At 43.3% G+C, this 26,346-nt stretch overlaps 2 protein-coding genes across 10 annotated transcripts in view; one reads left to right on the top strand and one right to left on the bottom strand.

Moving 5' to 3' along the window:
* The first annotated feature begins 66 nt into the window (after window positions 1-66).
* Pop5 (POP5 ribonuclease P/MRP subunit) lies at window positions 67-682 on the top strand. Its single transcript, XM_037426908.2, has one exon. It carries the CDS (start codon window positions 180-182, stop codon window positions 654-656), a length of 477 nt encoding a protein of 158 aa, XP_037282805.1. The 5' UTR covers window positions 67-179; the 3' UTR covers window positions 657-682.
* Window positions 683-7,510: 6,828 nt separating this feature from the next.
* Window positions 7,511-26,346, bottom strand: part of cN-IIIB (cytosolic 5'-nucleotidase IIIB) — a 513,152-nt gene continuing 494,316 nt past the window's right edge. For all 9 annotated transcript variants that reach the window (XM_075876434.1, XM_075876435.1, XM_075876432.1 and 6 more), the window contains one exon: window positions 7,511-17,165. In XM_075876434.1, the coding sequence (XP_075732549.1) occupies window positions 17,061-17,165 (105 nt within the window). In that variant the 3' untranslated portion in view covers window positions 7,511-17,060. The remainder of the gene's footprint in view (window positions 17,166-26,346) is intronic.

The following is a 26,346-nucleotide window of genomic DNA, read 5'->3' as shown; positions in this document are numbered from 1 at the left end:
TTTTTGTACTCAATCTTAAAAGAGACACTGACGAGAAAAACAATATTTGACGTATTGGGCCAAGGCGAAGGCACATAGAGTGGCGGATCTGCATTGTCATCGGTACCCACGGAGGAAGGAAAGATCTTCCTCCGTGTTCTGTGGTGTCGCTACCAACGCTATCAAACACGTGATGAAACATGGTGCGTGTGAAACACCGGTATGTTTTGGTTGAAATTTTATGGAAAGACTGGCAAAATCCACGCGTTCACCAGCTTCCCGTCGCAGAAAGGGACATCTACGCGTGCGTGAGAAAGGCCGTGCGTTTCCTGCACGGAAATTTTGGTCTCGGCGTGACGAAGTTCAACCTCTCCATCAAGTTCTTCAACCCACACACACGTGTGTTCTTGCTGCGGACCCGCCGAGGCGCGCACACTTTGACTTTGTCAGCACTTCCATTTGTGAAGAAGATCAAGGACGAAGCTGTGACACTGAAGGTTCTGCAGCTCGCAGGGACCATCAGGTCATGTTTGAAATATCTCAAGAAGTACGACTGTAGCGTCATGCACAGTGTCTTGAACAGGTGCGACAGCGTCGAAGCAAAACGTGAAGTCAGGGAAAAGATCGCCGAAGTGTACCGCTTGCTGCAGACAAGTGGTGGCGCGCGCCCAATGTGAATACAGTTCAGCTGCTGCCTCTAAAACCCTCGATGCGAGTGATTTATTCATTTATTTTCAAATATTGCAGCCCTGTACGGCGCTATTGCAGGAGTGCGGTACATTTACATGAACAAAGTACACTGATTACATGGTTGAACATTCATAGCAAAGAAAAAAGAGACATTGATTACTTATAACAGTGCGTCTACAAAATCAGACAACTATAATTCACGAATACTACCGGGTAATTCGTTCCACGTTTCAATAACTATAGGAAAATAGCTCTTTTTAAAAATCTTCATGTGCGTGAAGAAATGCTTTAAGTCGAGGCTGTGTTACCGCCTAGTTGAAAGAGTATTAGCATATGACATGTAATCATCTGAAGATAGTCGACAAGATGGGTTAAGAAATGAATGCAATAGCTCCAAGGAATCGGTATCCCATCTGGTGGATAGGAGAGGTAGTTTCAAGAAATTCATTGCTGATGAAGGCGAAAAGTTACGATCGTAGCGATGGCAAATGAAGTGAACCGCTTTCCTTTGTAGATTCAACTTTGTTGACATCACATGTTTTATACGGGTTCCAGGCACGCGAAGCATACATCATTACAGGGCATATAAGGGTTTTATACAGCAGTAACTTAGTGCATTTTGGAGAGTGAGATGACGTGTGACGCAGGTAACCTAATTTTTTCAGTGCCTTGAATGTGATGTAATCACTATGCTGCGACCATTGTAAATTGTGTGATAACCCCAAGGTATTTTTACTCTTGTGCCCGGGGAATAATTGCATTCTCGGAAATGTACACATGCGGCTACGGGGAGTGGCTGTTAGTGAATGATACTACTACTGTTTTCTGAAAGTTAATGCGCATCTGCCAATGCCTACACCATGTGCAAAAGCTGGTGAAGGAATCCTGAAGTATGGTATGATCGCCAAGAGGTGAAATATAAGACACAGTCATCGGCATAAAGACAGTCTTTTGACTTCATATTGTTCGGAAGGTCATTTATAAATATTAAAAATAATAAAGGTCCCAGAACGGATCCCTGTGGAACACCCGAAGTTACATCAACAGTTGAGGACAAAGTGAAGTTGAATGACACACTAAGATCGAGATTCAAGAAAGCTAGCTATCCAATTGATTAATCAAGGATTGTTTAAAATAACGTAAATTTTACTTAGCAGCTTATTGTGTATAACGATGTTGAAAGCCTTGGAAAAGTCTATGAACAACGCATCAATCTGATTACCAATGTCAAGGTTGCTGGAAATGTCATGTGAAAATTCGACCAGTTGTGTTAGTGTGCTGAAACCACGACAAAAACTATGTTGAATGTTCGAGAGTAAGTTATTCGACTCAAGGTATTCTGTTATATGATTGTGAATGATATGCTCAAGCAGTTTACCAGAATTGAAATCAAGTGATATCGGTCTGTAGTTGGACAGAAGTTGTTTGTTTGTGCACAGAAGTTGTGTGGAGTTGCTCGGAGGATTTCAAGCTGAACGGTTGTGCTGCCCACCACCTGTGACGCCAGGGTAGCTCTCGCGGACCGATTCGACCTCCTGACGTCGTGAAGCTCTCGCTGTGTGGTGCCCCGTCCTCGAACTTCTTCGACCGGCTCCCAGCTTTCCTATCTCCTTCTTTTTCTGTCGCTTGCCTGTCTTCATTTCTCTATATCTTTCCACTATTGTTTTTATCCCTCCTCTCCTACAAGGCACTGTGCCGTGTTGCCCAAGAGGCAGACAGAAATTTGGTGCTTTTTTCCTCTTCTCAAGGACCACTCATTTATTGCGACTGACATGCATATGTTGCTTTGGGAGCTGCTGACCCGCAGGTCGTGGGATATAATTCCGGCTGCGACGGCTGCATTTTCGATGGAGGCAAAGATGCTGTAGGCCCGTCTGCTCAGATTTGGCTGCACATTAAAGAACCCCAGGTGGTCGAAATTTCCGGGGACCTCTACTACGGCATCTTTATTCTTTATTCAATGAATACGCTCTTTAGCCCGAAGGCGCTGCAACAGAGGCGTTACAATGTAAAGAAAAAAACATCATTAATACTTGTTTATTTGATAAGCGATTCCGTTCTCTAATGGCACAAATGTGGTGGTTTTAGGACATTAAACCGCACATATCAATCATTGTTGCTTTGAGAGCTGTGCCGAATAACATTCTTTTTTACTCTATGCTCAACTTGTGTATGCGCCATGTGGGCCACGGCGGTCTATTGACATGGTTGTTTTATTTAGCGGCCCGTGTGTGTTGCAAAAGCGCGAGACCCCCTTTTTTCGCTGTACGTTCTATTCTAATATTAACAAACCGGATTTGATTATGCCTCGGAAGCTGAATTTGGACTTGAAGTAGCGGACCCATGCGCAACGATAGATTTACCGGGGGAACGGTGTTGCAAAACTTTACACACAGCGTAAGCAGCATACATCGTTGTTGCCGAAGTACGATTACCTCCATTGCTGTGTGGTGACGTAGGCGACTCATGCTCATCACGGATGCTTGCAAAGTACTGACAACCTCGAAGTGGCACGTATGTTGCTGGTGCCTTAGTGCCACACACAGACTCTCGCAAAATACTGAGAACCCTGAAGTGGCATGACATAGAGAAATATACTTGTATAAAGAGTGGCCGCTCGAGCCTTTTGGCGACCGAGCAAGGAAGGGTCTGAACAACTGCTAGATGACGTACCCATGCTTGCTTCTACTCGTTCTTCAACACACGTAGTAGCCGCTTTAGGAGGACGACTGAGACCCTAGCTTGGCATTGAAATTTTTTGAAATAAGAAATTTTATTGATTTATGCAATTCTCTATGTCAACTCTGCATCCTGTCCTGCTAAGGACGTTCAATGCACTACCACAAAAATCAGTGAAGTCCGACTAGGTAGTGCTGTCTTTTTGCATTTGTTTTGCCTGGTTTTACAAAGCATTCACGTGGATGTACATGTAATCCCTTTGTGAAAGCAGTGGTAAAGACACTCGCTTTCTGAAGCATGAGGGTACAAGTTCAAATCCCAGCATCAGAAAGAAGCTTTTTTTTTTGTTTTATTTATGCTGAAGACATATTGGGTCTGACCAGCCGTTCGTGGCGCTGAAAGCAGTGCAGAAGCTTGGCCGTAAGGCCCTACTGGAGTGACCGCTCTTTACTTAAGTTTTTATATAGGCACGTAGGTTACTGGCACCCTAGTGACACGGGAACACCACGCAAACTTGGAAAACAGCGAGAGCCAATGGGAAAACAATACAGGAAAGCTTAAAACATAGCTGACAGATTCAGCGGCAGTCTGGCAATGAGTTATGCAACGCCATATAGTTTCCTAAAATTAACTAGAGGGGACTCTGGCGCTGTGATCATTCAGCGACCATGGGAATTACGGGTATGATATGAATTTGCTTAGTCTTCGTGCTTGCAGGTGGCGCATGCACTTGTGGCTTCGTTTATTGCTGTGTTTTGGTTTTGTTTCGAAGGAAAGAACAAAACATTTTTCACTTCGCATCGGATTTGAAGTGGTAAACTTCCAATATTATGGTGGTGAAGCATAACTGCCGTACATTTGCCGATTTTTGTTTCGTCAGAAAGCGGTTTTTTCAAGCCACGCGAAATCAGAACGAATGTAAAGTACGGAGACCATGCAAATCCATGTCATACCAATAATTCCCATGCTCGCTGAAGCACTATGCATTGTAGCCCCGATAGACACTAGCGCAAGAGTTCCCTCTAGTGTACATTTAGGAAATTCTATGTGCAAAGCCAAACCGAACCTTGTCGGTCACAGCCACATATGTTCACGCTTGCGATTTTCTAAAACTGTACCAATAATGGCAACCTTATGATCTTGAGTGCAACATTTTGTTCGTGACAAAAATACACAATTTATTTGATGATCCATTTCGAACATTCTTTATTGTCTGATGGATCTGAGGTACACTTTGAAGCTGAATGAGTGTTGCTTAAGAAATGAAAATAAGAACTTTTGTGGTGTAATGCCATTAATGTGGAATACCTAAAGAAAATGCTGTTGGTGAACAGTCATAATGTCCGTTCGATTCGCCTGGACTACATGAACCAGTTCACGAGGTGCTGCACCTTGCCATTCGTTTTAGCAGTGCAGTATTGACGACCTCTGAACCCTGCCATTCGTTTCGAAAGGTGCAGCACTGGTTCACGATTTTCCTGCACCTCCTACGCCGACGGTGCCAGCTTGGTATTGCTGCGCGTGCAGCTGAGCAGAAGAAGAAGACTCAGCGCTTAGGCGTAGGCGCCATACCCACCTGTACTAACGTGGTGTGTTCTATCAAGATGTTTCCACCTCATAAACTGTCCGTATGTGAGGTTTCCCCATTGGTCAGTGTTAGTTAAACGATGTAAATTAAGCGAACAGAAATAAGGCCTGAATCTTGTCCGCACATCGTCATTCATTTCGGGAGTCGTGCTGTGCCTGCACCGCCGAACTCGCACAGCAGAATTTCTGAACTTCGTGTGCACAGCCGTGAACCGGTTCCGATTGCTGCAGGTGAATTGAACGGACTTATTGTGGCATAACTTTTTCCAATATAACCAAACCAAATTAAGCTTCATTGCACTCTAATCTGCTCGTGACAATACTTTAGAGTACGTTTGTGTCAGCCGAGTGTTGGCTGATGCAAGTGTGCTTTATTATGATACCCATGCCTACCCATATGCAAAAATGCTGCTCTGAACAAACGTTGAAATCAAGCCAAGCAAACCAACATATCAATGAGCCTAGGTCATCAATTGACACAACATGGTGAGCATAAAACCAGCATAACATTAAGTTGGATACAAATTCAGAGCTTCTATATGGTCAATGCTTTAATAGCTTGTGCGTAAAAACTGTAGACATAATTATCCACATATAATGCATAGTTTATCAGGAAGTAGGTAATCCACCTTATGTAAATAGAGCAGTATTGCAAAAAACTAACTTTTCTTTATTGCTCATTTTTATAATTCCCTATAACTCACGTTAGATTTCAGCATGTAAGTCACAGCGATACATGCTTCCTGAGCCTACAAGCTTGACTGAGGCTCAAAAAGGTTTTATCGAGGGCAGAGTGATGGGCTTTAACTTGACAAATACAGTGCTGTCTATTCAAATAGATGTAAAACACAAAGAGCTCAACCGCTGAACTTGTCTGAACGAAACTTGTTGCATTTGAGGGACAAAAACTTGATAATGGTTACTGCAGGAAAGCAATCTTGACTTAGGGCAAGACATTTGACACAATAGTCAAGATTAAAAAAAAAGAATGCTTGGAAGATCGCACCTTGGTAACATCAAAAGCAGATATGACTGTTGTGTATGGAGCATCTCTAGTAGGCAAATTTCATGTATAAGTTCACAGCCTTTGTGAGATTGTTAGTGTTTCTTTGTTTCTACAGAATTCTACTCAACATTTCACAGTGCTGAGTAATACATTTCCGTCCTATGCTTCATAAGTATTATTCACACATCACACAGAGCTCTGATATTGTATTTCGCTCCTAGGTTAGAGTTGTTTTCAGAAATTTAATGATTTTTAAGTTACGCACTAATAAAAACAGATTCCCTAAATGTACGGTCTGCTTCCGAGAGTCAGTCAATCTTGACTTTTTTTTAATCAGAATAAATGTAACTGAATTCAGTGCAGTGCTCTCCAATAAAGGTATTTCTCCAAACCAGTGCATTTAGTTAAGAATGCTGCAAAAATATGCTGAAGCAACGTAGCACTTTCAACATCAATGCAGATCACTTGGTACAGTACAAAAGAAATCAACAAAAAGACAATGCTAATTTTACGATTAAATGTTTCCAAGAAAACCCCCAGTACAGGCTTCCACATCGACTTGCACCTAATCGCACATTCTAGGTGGCTTTACCTTTATGACCATAAAAATATTTCTCACTCTTTTTTTTCTTTCATCACATATTCTTTTCAACATGCTTCCCATACCAAAGAAATCTTTGTGCGAAATTACCATAAAGTGATATCTGGATGAAAACCTAAAGGGAAAAAAAAAAGAAAAGTGAGCCCCGTAACTGTCTGCATCAGGGTGCGACACCTCAACAGTAGCTCACAAGGAATTGGGTAAGGAGAGATTAAAAGGATAAAGTTAAAGGTGTGTATATATATATATATATATATATATATATATATATATATATATATATATATATATATATATATATATATATATATATATATATATATATAGAGAGAGAGAGAGAGAGAGAGAGAGAGAGAGAGAGAGAGAGAGAGAGGCACAGGGACAGCGAGCGATGGAAGTAAAGAGAAGATAGGAAAGATGGAAACGGTCGCAGGAGTCCGAAGACAGGGCACCACTTGACGAGAGCTCTTGTCAGCGTCAGGAGATGGCATGGCGTAAGGGTAATCCAGTCTGCCAGAGCCACGTTGTCAGGGACCGGCGTCAGGAGATGGCGTAGGACCAGCCCAGTCAGCCAGAGCTGCACTGTCGTCGGAGATTGCGAGGGCACAACCGATCGGCACGGAATCCAGCGAGCGAGTGTGGCATGGCAGATATGGGATTAGCAGTCGAGTCACTTACACTTAACACTGCAGGTGGAGTGGGCACAGCTGTCACAGTTCTACGATACCACATTGCCATAGCTCAACACCACCTTGCGTTGCGAAATCATACATGCTTTGAAAACTGAAGACTTGTATGCTCCTGTATATGCTTGACATGGCAGGTCACGTAGACATGTGAATAACCTGCTTGTATGGTATGCTAATTGTAGTAATCGGCTTGCTTTCCATTTTCCACAGACAACTAAAAAAACCATGGTAGCACGCTGTGTATGACTGATTGCGAATGATCCCATACTGCTCACCATGTATAAAGAGTAAAACCTTTCGCTTTTACTGTGAAGTCTCGGCTCTGCAGAGCAGTCACACAGTTCCAACAGTCGAATGTCTTTGCAAATGACTGATGTTTCGTGGATCTTAAAGAAACGTACATGAAACAGGTCTCGCAACAGCCTGTACGATTCACAGGAAAATAATATGCAAGAGTTCAGTAACAAGTCTGGCCGACAAAAACTGCCACTGTTGTAGCTGATATGAAGCCGCTTTTGAATATTTCATTTAAAATGACAGATTATACAATAAAAATTTTTGGAGAAGTAATAGAACTCTCACTACATGGCCTCATGAGACTTCGTGAAACACTCTCTAAAATGCATGATACAGAAAACATCAGCTTGTACCAAAACAACCTTAATAAAACCCAGCATTCTCTCATCGTTGAGAATACAAATACAGTAAAAGCTTGTTAATTCGAACCGCAAGGGGAAGCCACCTCAGTTCGAATTAACGAAAGTTCGAACTAACAAAAGTGAAGAACAACAATAGTACACTGCGGGTAGGGCATAACAATTTATTTAAAAAAAAAATCTGATCACAGTCTGCCTTATTTCCTTGAAGGCGACAGCCAGCACTTTTTGCTCTAATGAGCCTATTTGGTGGAAGGCTTCTTCTGCGCCTTCTTTAAAACTTAAGAAAAGACGGGCGGCATTCAATCCGGCCATGACTTCCGCAGCAGAAGGCTGCACTGAGCTTCATCCTCCTCCTCATCATCGTCACTGGCTGCAACAGGTTCTGCACTTCTCACCTTACATATGTCGCCATCCGTGAGTACACCACTGCACTTGAGTCCACAACGACGTAGTCTGCAAAACAGGCGTCTCCCAAAACGTCCGCCATGGGGGCGGTGACGCCGTGTTCAAGTACTGGTGGCTCATCAGCTTGCAGAGCTTCGGTGCTGAAGCCACAGTGGCGAAAGCAATTTGCTATCGTAAGCGCTGTCACTTGCTCCCAAGCTCGCACAAGCATGTTTAGTGCATTTTGGAGCGTCACTTGGTAGTTATTGCACAAAATAATTCGTTCCAACATATGACGGCGATAAAATGATTTTTCATGGGCTGTAGTACCGCTGTCGTGTTTGCTGGAAGGAAGTGTTTTGGCACGGCATTTGCCGCGGGCACACGCCATCAAGTCGAGGCAGCAGAATCGTGACAGACGGGAAGCTACTACCGGTGCTACCGCAACAAACGTTAGCCACCAACACAAAAAATCGCGACAGTTGGAAGCTACTCCCAGCACCAACAACCGAGGTCTACGATGCACGCCCGAGACAGAGACTGCAGAGAAGGCTGGGGTAGAGAGACTGGAATTTTTTTTTTAACTGGGGAAAGCTACGATGCACCCGATTTGATGAAGATTTGTGGCTTTGCCCTTTGTAACGGGTGAATACATATATATTGTGTTCCAGCCTAGATATATAAAGAAATGAACAAAAAAAAAAATCAGAAGCACAAAGAGGAGTTCACTTTTGGCACCACTTCCACCACTGCTGGAGCCTTGTCTTTGTGGTGGAAACTGCTTTTGCATTCCTGTCCGCCAAGGCCAGTGGATGGATGGATGGATATGGCTGTACCACAGAACACCTATATGTACCCTTTAGATCGGGCGGTGGCTAGCGCCACCAAGCCGTAATACTTAATGAACCGAAAACTAGATTTATTTTTTTTCCCTTTAAATAGTGAGGTTGAGGATTCGTACTTTGCAGTGAAGGGTTTGATTTTCGCTCATGCGTTGACTTTAGCCACCAATCAAATAACCTCCTTCTAGTTCATTCTACCTGTTTTGCCCTCCCTGTCCCTAAACCCCAGTGCTTTGAAAAACTCTGCGCCATCATCCTGAACTATAGGGTGAAGCCCTTTACGGAACTTTATGAAGTGTTGGGCAGTTTCTTCTTCTTCTCCACACGCACTGCATACCGTGTCTACCCCTTCGTATTTGGCCCAATATGTCTTGGTTCACAATACTCCCATCCTGGCCTCAAACAGTAGAGAACTACCCCGAGTATTATCATAGATCCTTTCCTTGGCAATTTCCTGCTTAAAAGTTCGACAGATTTCTAGTGCGGACTTCTTAATCATGCCAATTCCCACATATCGGTCTTGGCTTTCTTTACCTTCTTCTTAACCGATAATTTTTCTTGGTTTGGCCCCCTGCTGTTTTCTAAGTATTTACCAGTCAATTTTCTGGTTCGCTTCCTCCATTTTGTGTCGACATTCTTCATGTACAAGTAGCTGAATACTTTCCTAGCCCAACGCTCCTCCCCCATTTCTCTCAATTACTTCTCAAATTTTATGTTGGTGCTAGCTTCCCTGCCCTCAAATTATGTCCATCCCATATCACCTTGTACTCCCTGATTTGGTGCATTCCCGTGAGCTCCTAAGGCAAGCCTACCTATTCCACGTTGCTTAATTTCTAATCTTGCTTGAACTTCTTATTTCATGCACAAGACCGCATTGCCGAACGTCAGTCCAGGAACCATGACACCTTTCCATATTCCTCTCACAACATCATATTTATTGTAATTCCACAGTGCCCTGTTTTTCATTACCGCTGCATTCCTGTTACCTTTAGTCGTCACGTATATTTCGTGTTCGCTTAGTTACTCGGTCTCATTGCTTAACCATACGCCCAGATATTCGTATTTATCTGTTATCTCTAGTGTGACCTCCTGTATTCTAAGCTCACTACCTTCATTGTCATTAAAAATCATGACTGCTGATTTTTGCTTACTGAATCTGAAATCTAACCTATCTTCCTTATTACCGCAAATGTCCACCAATCTCTGCAAATCTTCCTTGTTGTCGGCCATTAGTGCTATATCATCCGAGTACATCAATGCTGGTAGTGCCTGTTCAACGAGTTTTCCTTGTTTGACGAAAGAGAGGTTGAAGCCCAGTCCACTTCCCTCTAATTTGGCCTCTAATCCTTGAAGGTACATCGTAAATAATAAAGGTGACAGGGGACACCACTGCCTAAGCCCCCGTCTCACCTCTGCAGGCTTGGATACCTGTTTTTCCCACTTTATAACTACATCGTTACCTTTATAGATATCTTTTAAAAGATTAGTGACATCTTCCACGCGTAGTGTGTCCAGTATTCCCCACAATTCCTCTTGAACCACGGTATCGTACGCTCCCTTGATATCCAAAAATGCAAGGCACAGGGGTCTGTGTTCTTTTTCTGCTATTTCAATGCACTGCGTCAGTGAGAACAGATTGTCTTCCAACCTCCGGTGTTTTCGAGACCCATTCTGCAGTTCCCCCAGCAGCTCCTTATCCTCTATCTATGCCTGCGGTCTTTCCTTTATAATCTGCCTTGCCAGCCTGTAGACCACTGATGACACTGTTATAGGACGGTAGTTGTTCATGTCAGCTTTGTCCCCCTTTCCTTTAGAGATCATGCTCATCCTGCTAAGTCTCCACCCATCGAGGACTTCACGATCGATTATTGTTGTGCTCAATGCCTCTCTCAAAGTCTGTTTAGACTTTGGACCCTATGTCTTTATCAGCATAATTGGAATGCCATCTGGGCCTGTTGATGTACTACTTAGAACCCTCTTCTCAGCCCTTTCCCACTCTGGTTGTGAAAATGGAGCCATTGTGCCACTTGATTCATCCTTGTCTATTGTGGTGCATAAAGCACTTCTTTGTTGAAATTTTTCTGTCACACTTATTCTTATATATTCAATAGCTTCGTCCCCTTCAAGCCTAGCACCTTGAGCTGTAGTTATAAACCTCTGCTCTAGGGTTGTTTAATTTCTTCGAGAGTTTAGATGGTTCCAAAATTTCGCAGCTGTCTTTCTATCTTTTTTATGTACTTCTGCCAGCCACTGAGTTCCCTTTCTTCTAATCTTTTCATTGATCAGAAGGGATGCTTCCCTTCTACAGTTTAGAAAGATTTCCCATTTTCTTTCAACAACGTCTGTCGGTTCACCCCGCTGCTTAGCATGTCGGTGTTCCCTAGAGGCTTCCTGACGTTTTGCTATGGCTCTCTTAACTTCCTCATCCCACCAACTCTTGAGCTTGTGTCTTCTTTTCCGGGGTGACTAATCAGATGCCTTAGCGAGCTCTAGCTCAAACAGTCTAATTAGATTCGTGTATGTCCACACTGTTTTAGTATCCTCAGTGATTACTTTCTCAATTTGTTTAGTAGCAATTGCTATTTGCCTTTCTGAATGAAAATTTTCCTGTAGTTGCTCATCTTGTCTCCTTCCCACTTTCACTGCTTTTCCAAAACTTAGCTTGATACGTTTGTGATCACTACCCAGACTTCTGGAGCCACCTTCATCTATGTGCATTCCCCTGAGCTTATCATACATCCCATGTGACATCAGTGCGTAATCTATCGTCGACTGCAGCCTTCCTACCTCCCATGTTGTTTGCCCTTCACACTTCTCGGTACTGTTGCAAATGATAAAATCAAGCCTTTCAACATATCCATGATCATTTTGCCTGTCTGGTCGGTATACCCATCTATATCTTCTATGTGCGCATTCATATCTCCTAGTATAATTATCTCGCACTCTCCTCCTAACTCCTCAATGTCATTTGATATACACTCTACCATTGCCTGGTTTTCCTCTCTGGCCTTTGCTTGCGTCCACAAGTACACGAAACCAAGGAGTGTCATTTGCCCTGCCACTTTCCCTTTTAGCCATAAATGTTCCTTGCCCTCCTGCTTGACTCTTTGCCAGTCTGTACTTTTATGAATGAATGCTCCAATACCACCCCCTTTCTGCTGCCTTCTGTTCTATTACAATATTCCCACGCGTAGTCCGGATTGTTAGGAGGTTGTTCCATGTCCCTAAGATGTGTTTCTACAAAACCCTATACCATCTGCCTCTCCTCTCTTAGCTGTTCTTCTATCTCTTCCCACTTCAGCCTGAGGTAGTGTCTTCCCACTTCAGCCTAAGGTAGCGCCTGAGGTAGTGTAGTGGCCTCTGGTGGGCAGAATGAGAGTTTTTGGCATTTTAGCACCAAGTGCTCAACTGTCTCCTGTTTCGCTCCGCACACTCTGCATAGGGTCGAGTGGATGTTTGGGTCGAAGTGGCTACGGTATGTGAGCGTGTGAAGCGCTCCCGCACGCACGCACTTCGAACAGAAGCCCACTTACACCACTGTTGTCATAGACAGATATCGGGGCAATGGCCTCTTTGTATGTACGATACAGCTGAAGTGTACTCTTCTGCTGCATCGAGATTTCCCATTGCGCATTCTCCACTACGCGTATCCGTTTCCGGACTGCTGCAGAAAACTTGTGCTCCGGGGTCTCGATTGTTGAGAGGTCCAAGATGTTTTACTTGCGTCGCAGAGAGTAGACTCTGTTCGATCACTGTCCTGAGTCTCTCAAAGTGCAGGTAGCGGAACATGCGACGGGCCCACTGCTGATCATTCATGAAGCATAGGCGCCCTTGATAATTGATCTTGCTCGTGGCTTCCCGCGCCTCGTACGTAGACCAACCCATGTCCCCCTGGTTTGCTGTGTGCTGGTCATGCCATCTGTCGTCTAACAGCGACAACTACGCAGGATTTTCAAAGGCTCCGAGATTGGCGCTTATTCATAGGCTTGTATGGAGCTTGGCCGGACCACAACTTACAGTTCGAATTATCCATAAATTCGAATTATTGAAGTTAGAATTAACAAGCTTTCACTGTATTCAATCTCTCTTTCTATATAAGAGGACAATAACATTGACCAAGGCTTGCAGGCAAGTTCCATTGCTCAGCGGCATACAGCTTCACAATATCTGTTTTTAACACAATATAAATGTTTATAAAAGAGCATCCATTCTAGTAAACAAACACATGGCATGCATACTAAAAGACACAAGTGACCTAAGACTTGAAAACAACATGCTCACCAGCATGCCCATTAAAAGTTTGATGTGAGCTCAAAAAATGTAAGACTACAGGTTTTTCCTCTCACTTTAATCCAAGAGCTATTCTAAATAATCTGCATGTCATTCAAATAATCTGAGCACAGGGCTATTTAATCCATGTGCCAAACATTTAATCCAAGTGCCAACATATTTAATCCAAGCGCCAACTCACTCAGGCCGCGTGCCATTGAGTTTAATCCAAGTGCCACCGTATTTAATCCAATTGCCAATGACTTTAATTCAGGTGCCAGTCAGTTTAATCCATGCGCTAGAAACACACAGTTAGCCACTATATATAGTATAAATGTCAGAATAACGTAAACATGGTGTCAAAGCAAGAACTTTTCCTTCGGCTATACATGGTAGCGCTTATGAAATGAAGTGCGCAGTGCGACTTTCCCTTAACCATTTGGTGTCATAGCTTCAAAATAAAAAAAAAAACAGTCAGTAGTAATTGCATTTATGGGTACTTAAATGTATTTGCTCATAGAGTCCATGCTAGTCTTTATTGCATTGCTACTGCTTCATTCCGGTTAACCATCTACACCATCGCATATGCATTCGTGCCGTCTGCTGAGCAGACTGCATTTGGCTACTTATGCGCTGAGGCTACCGCAGTCGTCTGCTCACCCCAGGGAGAACAGTGACCGACAGATGATATTCATTCGTTCTTGAAATCAGAAATAACCACTTAAAAATACCAAACTTGCATTTAATTGGGTTCATGTGGAAATAAGTTGTTATAAAAGCATCAAAGTAGATACTCCGGTTTTCATGTAACAGACGACGCTTAGTGTAGCTGAAGCGTGTTTACATGAAACGTGTGTTTTCATACGGGAAAATTTGCAGACGAAGAGAGAGCTTTGCTTTAAGTCATGGCTGGACGCGAACGAGGACCACACTTCAAGAACCCTGACGAACCTCGTCAAAAAAACAGCAGAGTATTGGTGGTCGACAGGGCTAGGATTGTGGACGTTTACAGGCGTGGCGGTGACTTGAAGCAACTGGCCGACCCTCTAGGCATCAACATTAAAATAGCAAGATCGATTGCCGCTACCGACAGAGAAACATCAAAGCATGATGGGGGTTCAAAAAGGAAGTTTGGAGATGACGTCGTGAGTACTTTGAGACAAATTGTCGACGAAAACTGGACATTTACATTGAAGCAAATAAAGGAGGCCCTGGAGAAAGAAATGCCAGGAGTAACAATAATCAGTGCAAGCACAGTCGACCGCTTGCTGGATGCCCACTGCTACTCGATGAAGCTAGTGACGCAGAGGCCACAGATCGCAACCGTGACGATATCAAGCACAGCCGCATGCTGTACGCCCAATGGCTGCGGTCTGATGGACCGCGTGTGTGCCGCTTCTATTTAGATGAGACTAACTTCAATATCTGGTGTTCCAGGAACTTCGGCAGGGCAGCTAAAGGACAACTAGCTGTGCACATGACCACAACGACAAAGGGAGTGAACTTGAACATTATAGCATGCATGTCCGCAAATGGAGTTATTCACTGGACTGTGGTGGACAAAGTTCATTGGGTTGTTTTTAATGACTTCCTCAGTGATGTTTCGGCCCGCGTAGAACGTGATGAGCGAAATACTGAAGCTGTATTCCTTTTTGATAATGTACCTGCTCACGTTCGAGCAGAACAGGCAGCTTTGGCTAACTCCATGCACTCTATTAAGCGCCTGCCAGGGCACAGTCCCTTCTTTAACCCTATAGAAGAAGCCTTCTCGAAATTCAAGTCACACGTAAAGGCCTACCTGAGAGAACGTCGTAATTTAGCTTTAGTGACACCGCAAGGCATGACGAAAAAGGAGCACAGACGTTCTTTGCTGCTGGATGCGGCTCGCCACTTCATGCAACAAATACAGCGCGTGGACTGCGCGGCCTTTGATCGGCACAATTTCTCTTTCGTACCTGCTGCTTTGCGTGAAGATGACTTGTGAACATCCGTCTCCGAGCCGTATGAGACAGTTCTGTTTTAATAAATACACTAACCTGTGCCTATGTTGCATTTCTTGAATAATCAGTAGTAATCACTCTTGTTTTCCTGTATATGTATATGTATGTATGTGTACACACACACACACACACACACACACACACACACACACACACACGTGTGTGTGTGTGTGTGTAGAGATAGAGGGGGGGGACAGAACAAATAATTTAGTGATTGCACTGAATCCGCAAGCTTCCAACGTGTGATGAGAACCATAATGCCGTGCAAAAAAAACACGTACACAAAAAAAAGAAAGCTAGGCCCAAGGTCAGTTGCGTGTTATTATCATTTTGGTTCTTCTGTGTTCGTTTCATCGCATTCGTCAAGTACGTCACAAAACTAACAAGCTAAACGAACAATCAGTACTGTTCGTATCATTGGAGACATTTAACTTTGTTTGCATAAAAAAATAAGAGCATACAATAATGTAAAATAAAACTTCTATTGCCACATCAGGATGATCAGTTTACGTTTTATGTTCACTACAGGAAAAAACATATTGGAATTATCTCTAATTCACAGTGCGTGCCGCGCAACAGCTTCCTAATTTCTTGATTATGTAGCTGTCTTTGACCCATCACTGCCCGCGACCATGCTTTTAATCTCTTAGTATGCGCTCCGGCACTCCAATAAACAAAGTGTGTCATTCGCATTGCATGACCTGTCCTGGTCATGTAATGTTGTAGTGTGTACCAAAGCCAATTATGAGCTTCAGTAACGGATACTGAATTTCATTGCACTGCAAAATATTCAGTTATATGTTCCTGCGTTTTTTCGTTTTGATTAAAGTTATTTCACCTGGGCCAAGCACTCATTATACAAACTTGCGCATAGCAAAGTATAAGCACTCCAAACATGGCTTTAGCGAACCACGGCAGTAATTTTTTTCAAGAATACCATCAGCGATTACAATTAATAATGATTGATTCTACCTTCCGACTATTGTCTTTTATACCGTAGGAACTGCATTTCAATTGCACTGCCGTTTTTACGCCCCGTATTCTGGTTTTTGTGCGTGGATTAAACTGACTGGCACCTGAATTAAAGTCATTGGCAATTGGATTAAACACGGTGGCACTTGGATTAAACTCAATGGCACGCGGCCTGAGTGAGTTGGCGCTTGATTTAAATATGTTGGTGCTAGGATTAAATGTTTGGCACAAGGATTAAATAGCTCGGCACTCAGATTATTTCAATGGCATGCAGATTATTTAAGCTGGCACTTGGATTAAAGTGAGAGGGAAAACCTGTAGATTGCAAATATAATTTAATAATATAGAAGAATGGCGAAGGCATCTTGAGAGGCTTACACAGGTTAAACAAATAAACTACCAGAAAAAAATAACAAAACTAAATTAAATGCGACATTGACTGAGCAAGCACAGAATTTCTTGTCATTTCAATTCGCAAGTGTAGCTTGCAACTCTGATGATAAAATCAAGTTATGAACCTAAGACACAGTGTGCGTGAGTCGGGCATGAAAGTCCTGTAGCAGTGTGACCACAAACACTGACAGCTTTTTTAATTTAGAAGTGTGGCAACTTGGGCTAGTTGGTATGGCATGATGATAGTTATAGCGCAAGAACAAAACGGCGACACAGAGACAAGAAGACAAGTCTGTAGCTAATGTGCGTGCTAGTAGATAATCTTCCTCAGTATTCCATTCACAACATCCATCGTTTGATCATCGAGTAGCACAATGTCAAAATTATTTAAATACTGTGGAAGGCGTTCTTCGATCTGTAAAATAAGTAAAAAATGACAAGTCAGCACAGGCAACAAAAAGCAGTAGCTCCATAGCATACATTTATGTATTAACTGCAAAACAGTAGTTATAAATGATGGCAATAAACACAAAAAACCACCACTTGCTCCAAGTTGGCGTTACCCTTGTAGACGCACAGGTTAGTGGTGTATACAATGCTTTGCTTGTTTTCGGGTATCGCCTACATTATAATTTCAGATCGAAAATCCTTTACTTGGTTTTACAAACTTCTAAATTCAATGAAATAATTGAAGCCTGGTGATCACTTTGTTAAATAGTTTTATCTGCAGATCAATGTTTTGTTTTGTGCTCGCAAGATTCAGCCTGATGGTATCACAAAACTGTCAGGCTGAATTATATTTTGATATCCAGTTGAATGATTTTAACTGAAAGCTTGTAATTAGCCGTGGGCACGCGTTGTCACAATCAATGTTTTTAAAACTTGTTCAGTTTGAAAACTCGGCAGTGTTGCGCACCTCCACCAAAAGCTGTGGCTGAATTGGCACTGTTATTGCAACAAGCTTCAGTCAGTCCAGCAACATGCACCATAACGTGTGTGTGTTCGGCTGCGGTCATGCTGGGTCCGCGTGCTGTAGTATGCAGACTGAAGAGATTTAGCGTGCTTTTGCGTTCTATGTATAACGTGGATGTTTGTGCATTTGCATAACTAACTCATTGTGTGGCTGGATGCACAAGCGGCTACAGGACCAACAATTCCCCAAGACACTTCTGCTGGGCTCCGCGTGATCCGGTTCTCTGCGCAGCATGGAAACACGTTATTCCCCATCTCGACAAAAGGCTGTCGGACAAATAGCGAGTGTATGATGTGCGTTTTCATGCCAAAGACATCTTGAAAACATACGGCCACACGATCAACAGGAAAAAAGTTTCAAACGAACGCCGTAATGAAATGGAGCCTTGTACAGGGAAGTGTGCCTAAAGTTTTCTTTCTTAACCTGCCATCGTATCTTTTAAACTACCAAAAAAAAATGAACACGAAAGAAACATGACTACATATCGTAATGACAAATGGACATATTCAAAAAACTACTCAAGAATTCAAAAAAGTTAAAAAAAGAGCAGAAAAAAAAACATCAATGCAAGTATGGGGGCATGAATATGTTCATCAAGTAAGGTTAAAAATGTGTTCAACTCCTTACAGACCGGCAATCAATTCCATTACAGTTCCATTCCACTGCAAGAAAAAAGAAGCAGATGGTGTTGACACTATTTTCATGTAATGTTAATAGATGTTTGTGATGTGACTGTCTGGTTTCTGAAATAGCTATGAATCTAGAGCTGTCGATGTGTAGCTGCATATGAATAAGTTGGAAGAGCATTTTTAGACACGTAAGTTCGGCACAATTTCGTAATGTTAGTAGCTCAGCTCTTGTGATTAGTTCAGTGGGTGAATTGAGGAAACTGCATTTGTTGTAGATAAATCTAACCACTTTTATTTGTACACCTTCCAGCTTTTAAATTAGATTACTTGTGGTAGGGAACCAGACTAACGTAGCGTATTCTAGTAATGGACGAATTAATGCCGCATAGGCTAAGAGGTTTGTTTCAGGTGGTGCAGACTAGGGCACTGCACGGGTCAATTTTTTCGGCCCAAGCCCGGCCCGGCCCGAAAAATATATGCTCTGGCCCGCTCGAGCCCGACGTGAGGTTTTTAAATACCGCCCGTACCCAGCCCGGGCCCGAAACGCTTGGGCCCAGCCTGGCCCGGCCCGTTTCAGCCAAGTATGCCTTCGGCATAAACGATGCACTGTCCAATCTTCGATTATTTCATAGACACCTGCAGCACACAAGATAACTTTTAAAGATTGTTTTGAAAACGTCTTTCGGGGCCACAACTTTAACTGTTTCTGTGTGCCCTGCCACGATGGTCTAGTGGCTAAGGTACTCTGCTGCTCACCCGCAGGTTATGGGATCAAATCCCAGCTGTGGCGGCTGCATTTCCGATGGAGGCAGAAATATTGTAGGCTCGTGTGCTCAGATTTGGGTGAGCGTTAAAGAACCCAAGGTGGTCGAAATTTTCGGAGCTCTCCACTACGGCGTCTCTCATAATCATATGGTGCTTTTGGGACGTTAAACCCCACATATCAATCAATCAGGGATTCGATGTTTGTTTTGAAGACTTTCTCAGGTGCTTTCGTCTACTTTTTGCATGAATAATTTCCTGATTCATCCATGTATTGAATTGTTTTTTCCTCTTTGTTTTAGCAGGTATGTAGTGAGAAATGCAATACAATACAACATTAAATTTCTGCCACAATGTTTCGACATCGACATCTAGGTGAATAGGAAGCCTCTAAAATAAACTAAACTCGTTAAGTGGTCCGTAATACTAGTATAATCTGCATTGCTGAAATCAAGATTACACGAAACTGAATTCTTATGCCTGACATGCTCACGCAATGGAATCGAGCATAACACTATCTTGTGATAAGATATGCACTCTATTAGTTCAATGGTGGCCTTGTGTGTGGGAAAGTGGTCACTAATAAAAATTAGGTCAACCACATTTGAAGAACACCTCTGTACACAAGTAGGTTTTTTAACATTTTGAGAGAGATGAATTGTCAGCATAGTATCAATAATAATGTAGGACGAAGGCGATGGATGGTTCATAGTGAACCAGTCGATATTAGAAACGTTGAAATTGCTAACCAGTAAAAGCCTTACCTGATGAAAACTGTATTTTTATGGCTTTTATGCAATAAAGGCTGAATAACAAACACTAGCCATTGAAATTTGAGTCATCATCACCGCAGATATGTGGGAGGGAATGGCTTTTGCGTGTTGATGCACTTTGTGAGCACGTTTGTATGCGTGCATGTACTCATACGCAAGCAAAATTGAAAAACTTCTGGTGGGGTTTGAACACCCTCTTGGCCACGAACATGGTGCCTAGACTGCGAAAGAGTATGCGCATGGGCACTATTTTATATGAAGGAGGAGGAAGCTACTGAGAATAGTAATTGGTGAGGTTTAAAATTTCGAAATCATGATATTATGGTAGTGGAGGGCTCTGAAAATTTGACCGCTTGGGGTTCTGCTCCTAAATTTAGGCACACAGGCCTCAAGCAATTTTGGCTCTATCGAAAATGTGGCCCGGATTCAATCCGACCACTCGCAGGTCAGCAGTCGAGCATGACTGGAGCATGAGCTGCTCTAAAGTATTAACCCAGAGTACAAGCTGCATACTTTGTTCGAAGCTCTCAACTTCCGAAGATGAACCAGCAAAACAATCCAGCCCCAACTGGGTTTGATCACTATCAAAGTGTGTCGTGACACCTGCATAACTTAGCCATGCGTTTGTGAAGCTTAATTTCGGCAAATGTGCCATAATGCATAGTTGATCTGAATGACCATGTTAAAAGGACCCTGCGACAATATTTGAGCATGTATTCTCAATATTTGAACACGTCGACAGGGACCGTTCGCTTTTTATTGCCTTGACGCGACAAATAGCGGCATTATTCATATGATGGTAGCTAGGCCATACGAGTGAATGCTAAAAACAGCAAAAACTTGTTTTACACTTTCTCAGAAATGAATCATTCCTATTTCTAAATGATGTACTCTCAGAAACACGAATAAGACACTTAGCCTGCAAATGAGGCTATGGTATGCCAGCAACTAAAGGTGGAAGCGCATGCCGCATTTTTAGCGAGCCAAAAATGCGACAGGCAGTGGGCGCCGGCGTTGTCATAAAATTTGTCTTGCAAGCAAGCCGAGAAGCGACCCTGCCCAAAGCGTATGTGTGTATCTTACACAGTTTGACAGTAGCGTCTGCTAACCGACGCACGTGGTTCATAGTAACCATGCTTTTGACACTGTCAGAAAGAGCAGTAGCGAGGTATTGTGGGAAGGCCACCATGAGGTGACATTCCCGGTATGTCTTTATGAGACGCGTGCTGTGATTGGAAGTGGTCTTTGATGCCAGGAGGCGAGTGAAATGTGAAAGAAAACGTTTATCGTCATCGTCTGCTTGAGTTTTCAACTTTTGAGGACTCATAACTTCACTTCACTCATAACTTCTTCAACAACACCAATTTCTATAATTCTTGTTGCATTTGTCCCAGTAACCATCTCTACACGCGTTGCAGCACTAAATAACGCTGTCCAAAAAGTGTCACAGGGCCCCTTAAATGATGTTTCTTGGTAACACAAACGATGTGAGCAGCACCCACTGCACAGCTGGCGCGGCTCCGACGAAATATTGTTGTTACGTATTTTCACAGCACCTACCAGAACCTTTGGCGTCTTCCTTGTTAGCTGAAAAAGATCGTTGTCAAAGCTACTTGCTTTGTCGTTGAAAAGTAGACTGAGACAATGAGCAACACTAATGCCTGTCGAGCTGAACTTGACGAGAACAACAGCGTCTGCCAAGTACACTATGGAACACCATCTGATGTGCTTTCAAACATTCTCGATAATGTATTGAATCTTCATAATTACCTACAGAGAAAAACTAGTGAAGAGAAGAGTCCTTGTGTTTTCAAGCAATTCAATATTCGCATGGATAAGAGCTGCACGCACGACGTTCACTCGTGTTCCTAGTCTGCTATGTGGAGCCTGTTGCTGCAGTAGCGCCACCTGGACTGGAAGTCGGTTATGTGCCACTTTCAGAGTATGGCAGAGGTGAAGGGTTTGGCAACTGAACAGGTTCTATAAACGTTGGTCACAAACAACAATGATATGACTAATAAAACGCTATTTTATCTCAGTAAATATCACTTGTAGTGAGCTTCGCTAGACAAAATGTCAAGAAATACCTAATAAAAAATCAAACCTTTTGATTTCCACAATAATTATATATGTTTATAACTGAGACTTGAAGACAAACTTCATTATTTTTTTTGTTTTCTATAATTCTCGTGTTTAGAAGCACTCATCCTTATAGTAAGATGCTCAATTTACTAATTTGACATTCAGAGTTGGGAGTCCCAACACACAGATGCATCCCCAAAATGACTTAGCTATTTTTGTATAGAATGCCAGTCTAGAGAGGTCATACGAAGTTGCTAACAGTTGTGCCCCATGGGGGGAGAGTGGTGTCCTTGTGTCATGGCTTGAACCATAGAATGTGAAATCAGGAAAGTGAGTTTCAAATTTAACTACACATATCTAGAAACAATATGGAGTTGTGCTTGCTGTTAAGTTTCTTATATAAGTATACCATAACTACAAAATTACCAAATTTTTGTTGTTGTGAATTGACCTTTTTATTCACAAAAAGAGAGTCTGTTCCTAGTCATCTAAGAGACCTTGCACACGAATATGAAGCAGAATGAAGAAGAGGGACAGACAATGTGGGAAAGGAGGTTGGAGCCTGCAACAGAGTAAAGCCCAGTAAAACGACGACCACTGAGGCAAAGCAGAGGGAAGGAGGAAACTGATTTGATTTCATTGATAAGTAAAGTTTCACATCCCAAAACCACCATATGAATATGAGAGACTCCGTAGTTGGAGGGCTTTGGAAATTTCAACCACCTGGGGTTCTTTAATGTGCACCCAAATATGAGCACACGGGCCTACAACATTTTTGCCTCCATCAAAAAATGCAGCCGCCACAGCCGGGATTCGATCCCGCGACCTGCGGGTCAGCTGCTGTGGAGTACCTTAGCCACAAGACTGCCGCGGCAGGGCAAGGAGAAAACTCTGCTTGGCCAAGTGAGGAGGAGGAAGCAAAAAAAGAGAAGTGGAGATGAGAAGTGAGGAGAATTAAATAAAACACAACAACGTTTGGAGGCTGACTTCAAGGCAAGATACCCGTGATTCGAATGTTGCAACCACTCGGTATAGGCATGCTAGCTGAACAAGCATTTACGGGAACCTTATGATTGCACTGCTATGGGTGAGAGAAAGAGAAATAAAGAGAGAGGAAAATGAAAGACATAAAGTGGAAAAAAAAGACAGAATGAAAAAGAAGCAGCACCATAGCCATGTACGGCATATTAGAGATCTTTTTTTAAATGAGTGTACAAGGCAGATAAAACATTTTTATGCCCTGCTGTCTGTTTATTGAAGCAGGTGACAAACCGATAGTAGGCATGAGGAAAAAGTCTATCAGCCTCATACACTCATTCGTTGTCTGCCACATTATGTACCTAGCCACCTTCTATTACAAGGAAAAAAAAAAATTAAATTAGACGACTTCATTCGCGGAGCCTACAAGCTTGCCCTAAGACTACCAAAGAACACCAGCACCAAACTTCTACTTCAGTTAGGACTCCATACCACCCTTGATGAATTAATCAAAGCGCAGCGCCGGTCCGATCTAGAGTGCCTCAGCAGAAACTGGCCAACACATAATATAATTCTGACTAAGCTCAACATCACTTGCCACCGCCAATACAGCGGAGACAAACGCCCTATCCCAAGACACATTTTCGGGCTTGGTTACACGCAGACCCTATTCCAAAAAATTGGCCTCGTATCTGCATTTAATCTGCAAATGTCGTCGAAAGATGATAGTCTTGCGTGTGGGGAGAGTGAACAAAACATTTATTGGATGTTCTGCGCAAGAAAATCGGTGAATAGTATTCTGGAGGCACTGCGTTAAGAGTGCCTCGAGCATGCAGCGGAGGCGAATGAGCGCATCAAGTCATGTCACACGTGAGACATGAGCGCCATCTGGCAGTTTTCTTCAAAAACAAAGTGCAGGGCTCAGAGACAGGTGTGTGCACCCGTCTCAGAGATGATAAGGTGTAGAACGCAAGGCGACGGGTAGGTGCCACCACCGTCTCATTTTAGCAAAGCGTTGGAAACACTCGACTTTCCGTGCAAGCGTTGCATGGTCAGCGCAGCGTGATAAGCGCTACGATCCTCAAAATTACTTATGTATGCCTTTTCAAGTAAAAGGCGCACATGCAGAATATATAAGTGTTGTTATGGTGCCCCAGACATGCACAATAATTGCTTTTTAATTGACAATTGCACAAGTACGAACACTTAATCTTGAGCAACATAGGTGGGCGCTGCAGATGGGGTCGGCCGTTTCAAATACCCTATGCTGTTAAGAGTGGAGAAACAGACAAACAGACAGATATACCAAAATTTTCGCGCCGAAGGTCCCCAAGAAATCGTCTCTAAAACACATGCACCCCGAATGCAACAAGAACTAATAGAAGGCACGGACCGCATCCATCATCAGAGCTCACAGCGATACCACTGGCATCACTTTCGTCAACCCAGCTAAATATCAAAACGAACGCCGCTGCACAGCAGCTACCATACAAGGCTGTTCTCTAATATACACTGCCAGCATTGTAACCAAAACGCTGAGACAACTAAGCAGGTCGCCGTTGCTCTCGTGACCCTCGACCCAGACTGCCCTACTATTGTGAGTGACTCTCGCACGGCGGTGAACAACTACATCAAAGGTTGCATCTCACAGATGTAATAATACACAGTGTTAGGCTGGGGTGTCAGCCATCTTCTTTATTTCTAACCTCTTCTTCCTCCTCGCCCCCTCCAACCCTGCCTAACGTCTACGTACACTCCCCCTCTTTGAAGACTCATCCCTCCTAGGGTGATACATGAAAACGTTTCCAATGGTTGCAAACTCCAGCACACCATCCTCGTTGGTGTAATCGACCTTTTTGAGAACGCCATGTTGCACTACGATCTGCACCACGCGATAAGGTCCCATGTACACCTGCTTTGTGCCGGGAAGGCCTTTTCTGACACGCACCATATCGTTCAGTTGTATCTGAGGTATCCGGGTGTTGTGGCGACGGTAAAAGTTCCTCTTCATACTTTCCCGGTATCGCTGGTAGGCTTCAGAAGTTTTTCGTTTTTCGCACAATTGTATGCGGTCTACAATGCAAAGTTCTTGATCAGCAGGAAGCACTGGTACCTTTCCAAAAGCTGCAAAATATGGGCTACAGCCGATGCTCGCAGTGTGCGACCGATTGTGATGAGCGACAGCTGCCTACAAGCAGCACTTCCATCTGCCCTGAAAACCTGGATACATTGAAATGAACTGCTTCAAATCCCGAGTGATTCTTTCAGCCATGCCATTTCCTGCAGGATGGTACGGAGTGCAGCATCGCAATACAACTCCTCGTTCCTTCGCTCAATCTTGCAAACGCTGACTGAGAAACGCTGGCCCATTGTCTGATATTACTATTTTCATATTCTTGAACATCTCTCAACTCAAAAGAGCGATCACACTATTTGCGTCTTCCCTTCTCGGCCGTGCAGCCACTATTCTTGTGCACTGGTCTATTGCCACTAGGAAAGACTGCATTCTTCTTACTCCTGCAGCCTTCTTCTTGAGCTCTGCGAAATCCAGATGAATGACTTCAAATGGTACGTCGGAATGTTGAGGCAAAACCATTTCGTCTGTTCTCTGAAGGTACTTGGCTTTATGAACTTGACATTGATGACAAGACTGAGCATACCGTTGAACGTCCTCTTTCATGTGTTTCCACTGGAAACGCTGACGAATCTTGTGATATGTCCTCCAAAAGCAGTCATGTCCACCTGAGTGCGGGGAGTCGTGATAGAGCTCCAAAATTCGAGGCACCATTGTTTCTGGGACTGTGAACTTTCTGTTATGGAACTTAAGTTCTTCAGTTCCCTCCCACAATAACGTTGCGTTGACATTTTTATGATCAGGAATTACCGCAAGTCTTGAAAACGCATCTGCGTCCTTGAGGTGTTCTCCAGGCCTGTGGTGGACCATGAAAGTAAACTGCTGGAGTTCACTCACCCACCTAGCAATTTTTCCTCGAGGATCGGCGAGGTTAAGGATATACATTAAGGCTTGGTGATCCGTAAAGAGCTTGAAGCTCCTGCCATCCAGGTAAGGTCTAAATTAGCGTACGGCCATTAACACTGCCAAGGCTTCCTTCTCTGTAGTCGTGTAGTTCAGTTGAGTTTTCGAAAAAGTTTACGAATAGTACCCGACGACCCTCTGTTGACGGCTCCGTGGAGAGTCGGTATCTCTCTGGTAAAGCACTGCGCCTGTGCCATAATAAGAAGCATCGGTGTTCAGTTCAAAGGGCAACTTGAAGTCTGGAAGAGTTAGGACCGGATCCGATGAAATAATGGCCACAAGGCTGTGATGAACAGATTCACACTCTGCTGTCCACTGAAATGGCACATTCTTAGTCATTTCTGTGAGGCATTTGGTTTTGG

This window comes from Rhipicephalus microplus, chromosome X (assembly GCF_043290135.1).
Source record: "Rhipicephalus microplus isolate Deutch F79 chromosome X, USDA_Rmic, whole genome shotgun sequence".
NCBI lineage: Eukaryota > Metazoa > Arthropoda > Arachnida > Ixodida > Ixodidae > Rhipicephalus > Rhipicephalus microplus.
The sequence above is the reverse complement of the archived record's forward strand: the minus strand, read 5'-3'. Positions and strand labels throughout refer to the sequence as shown.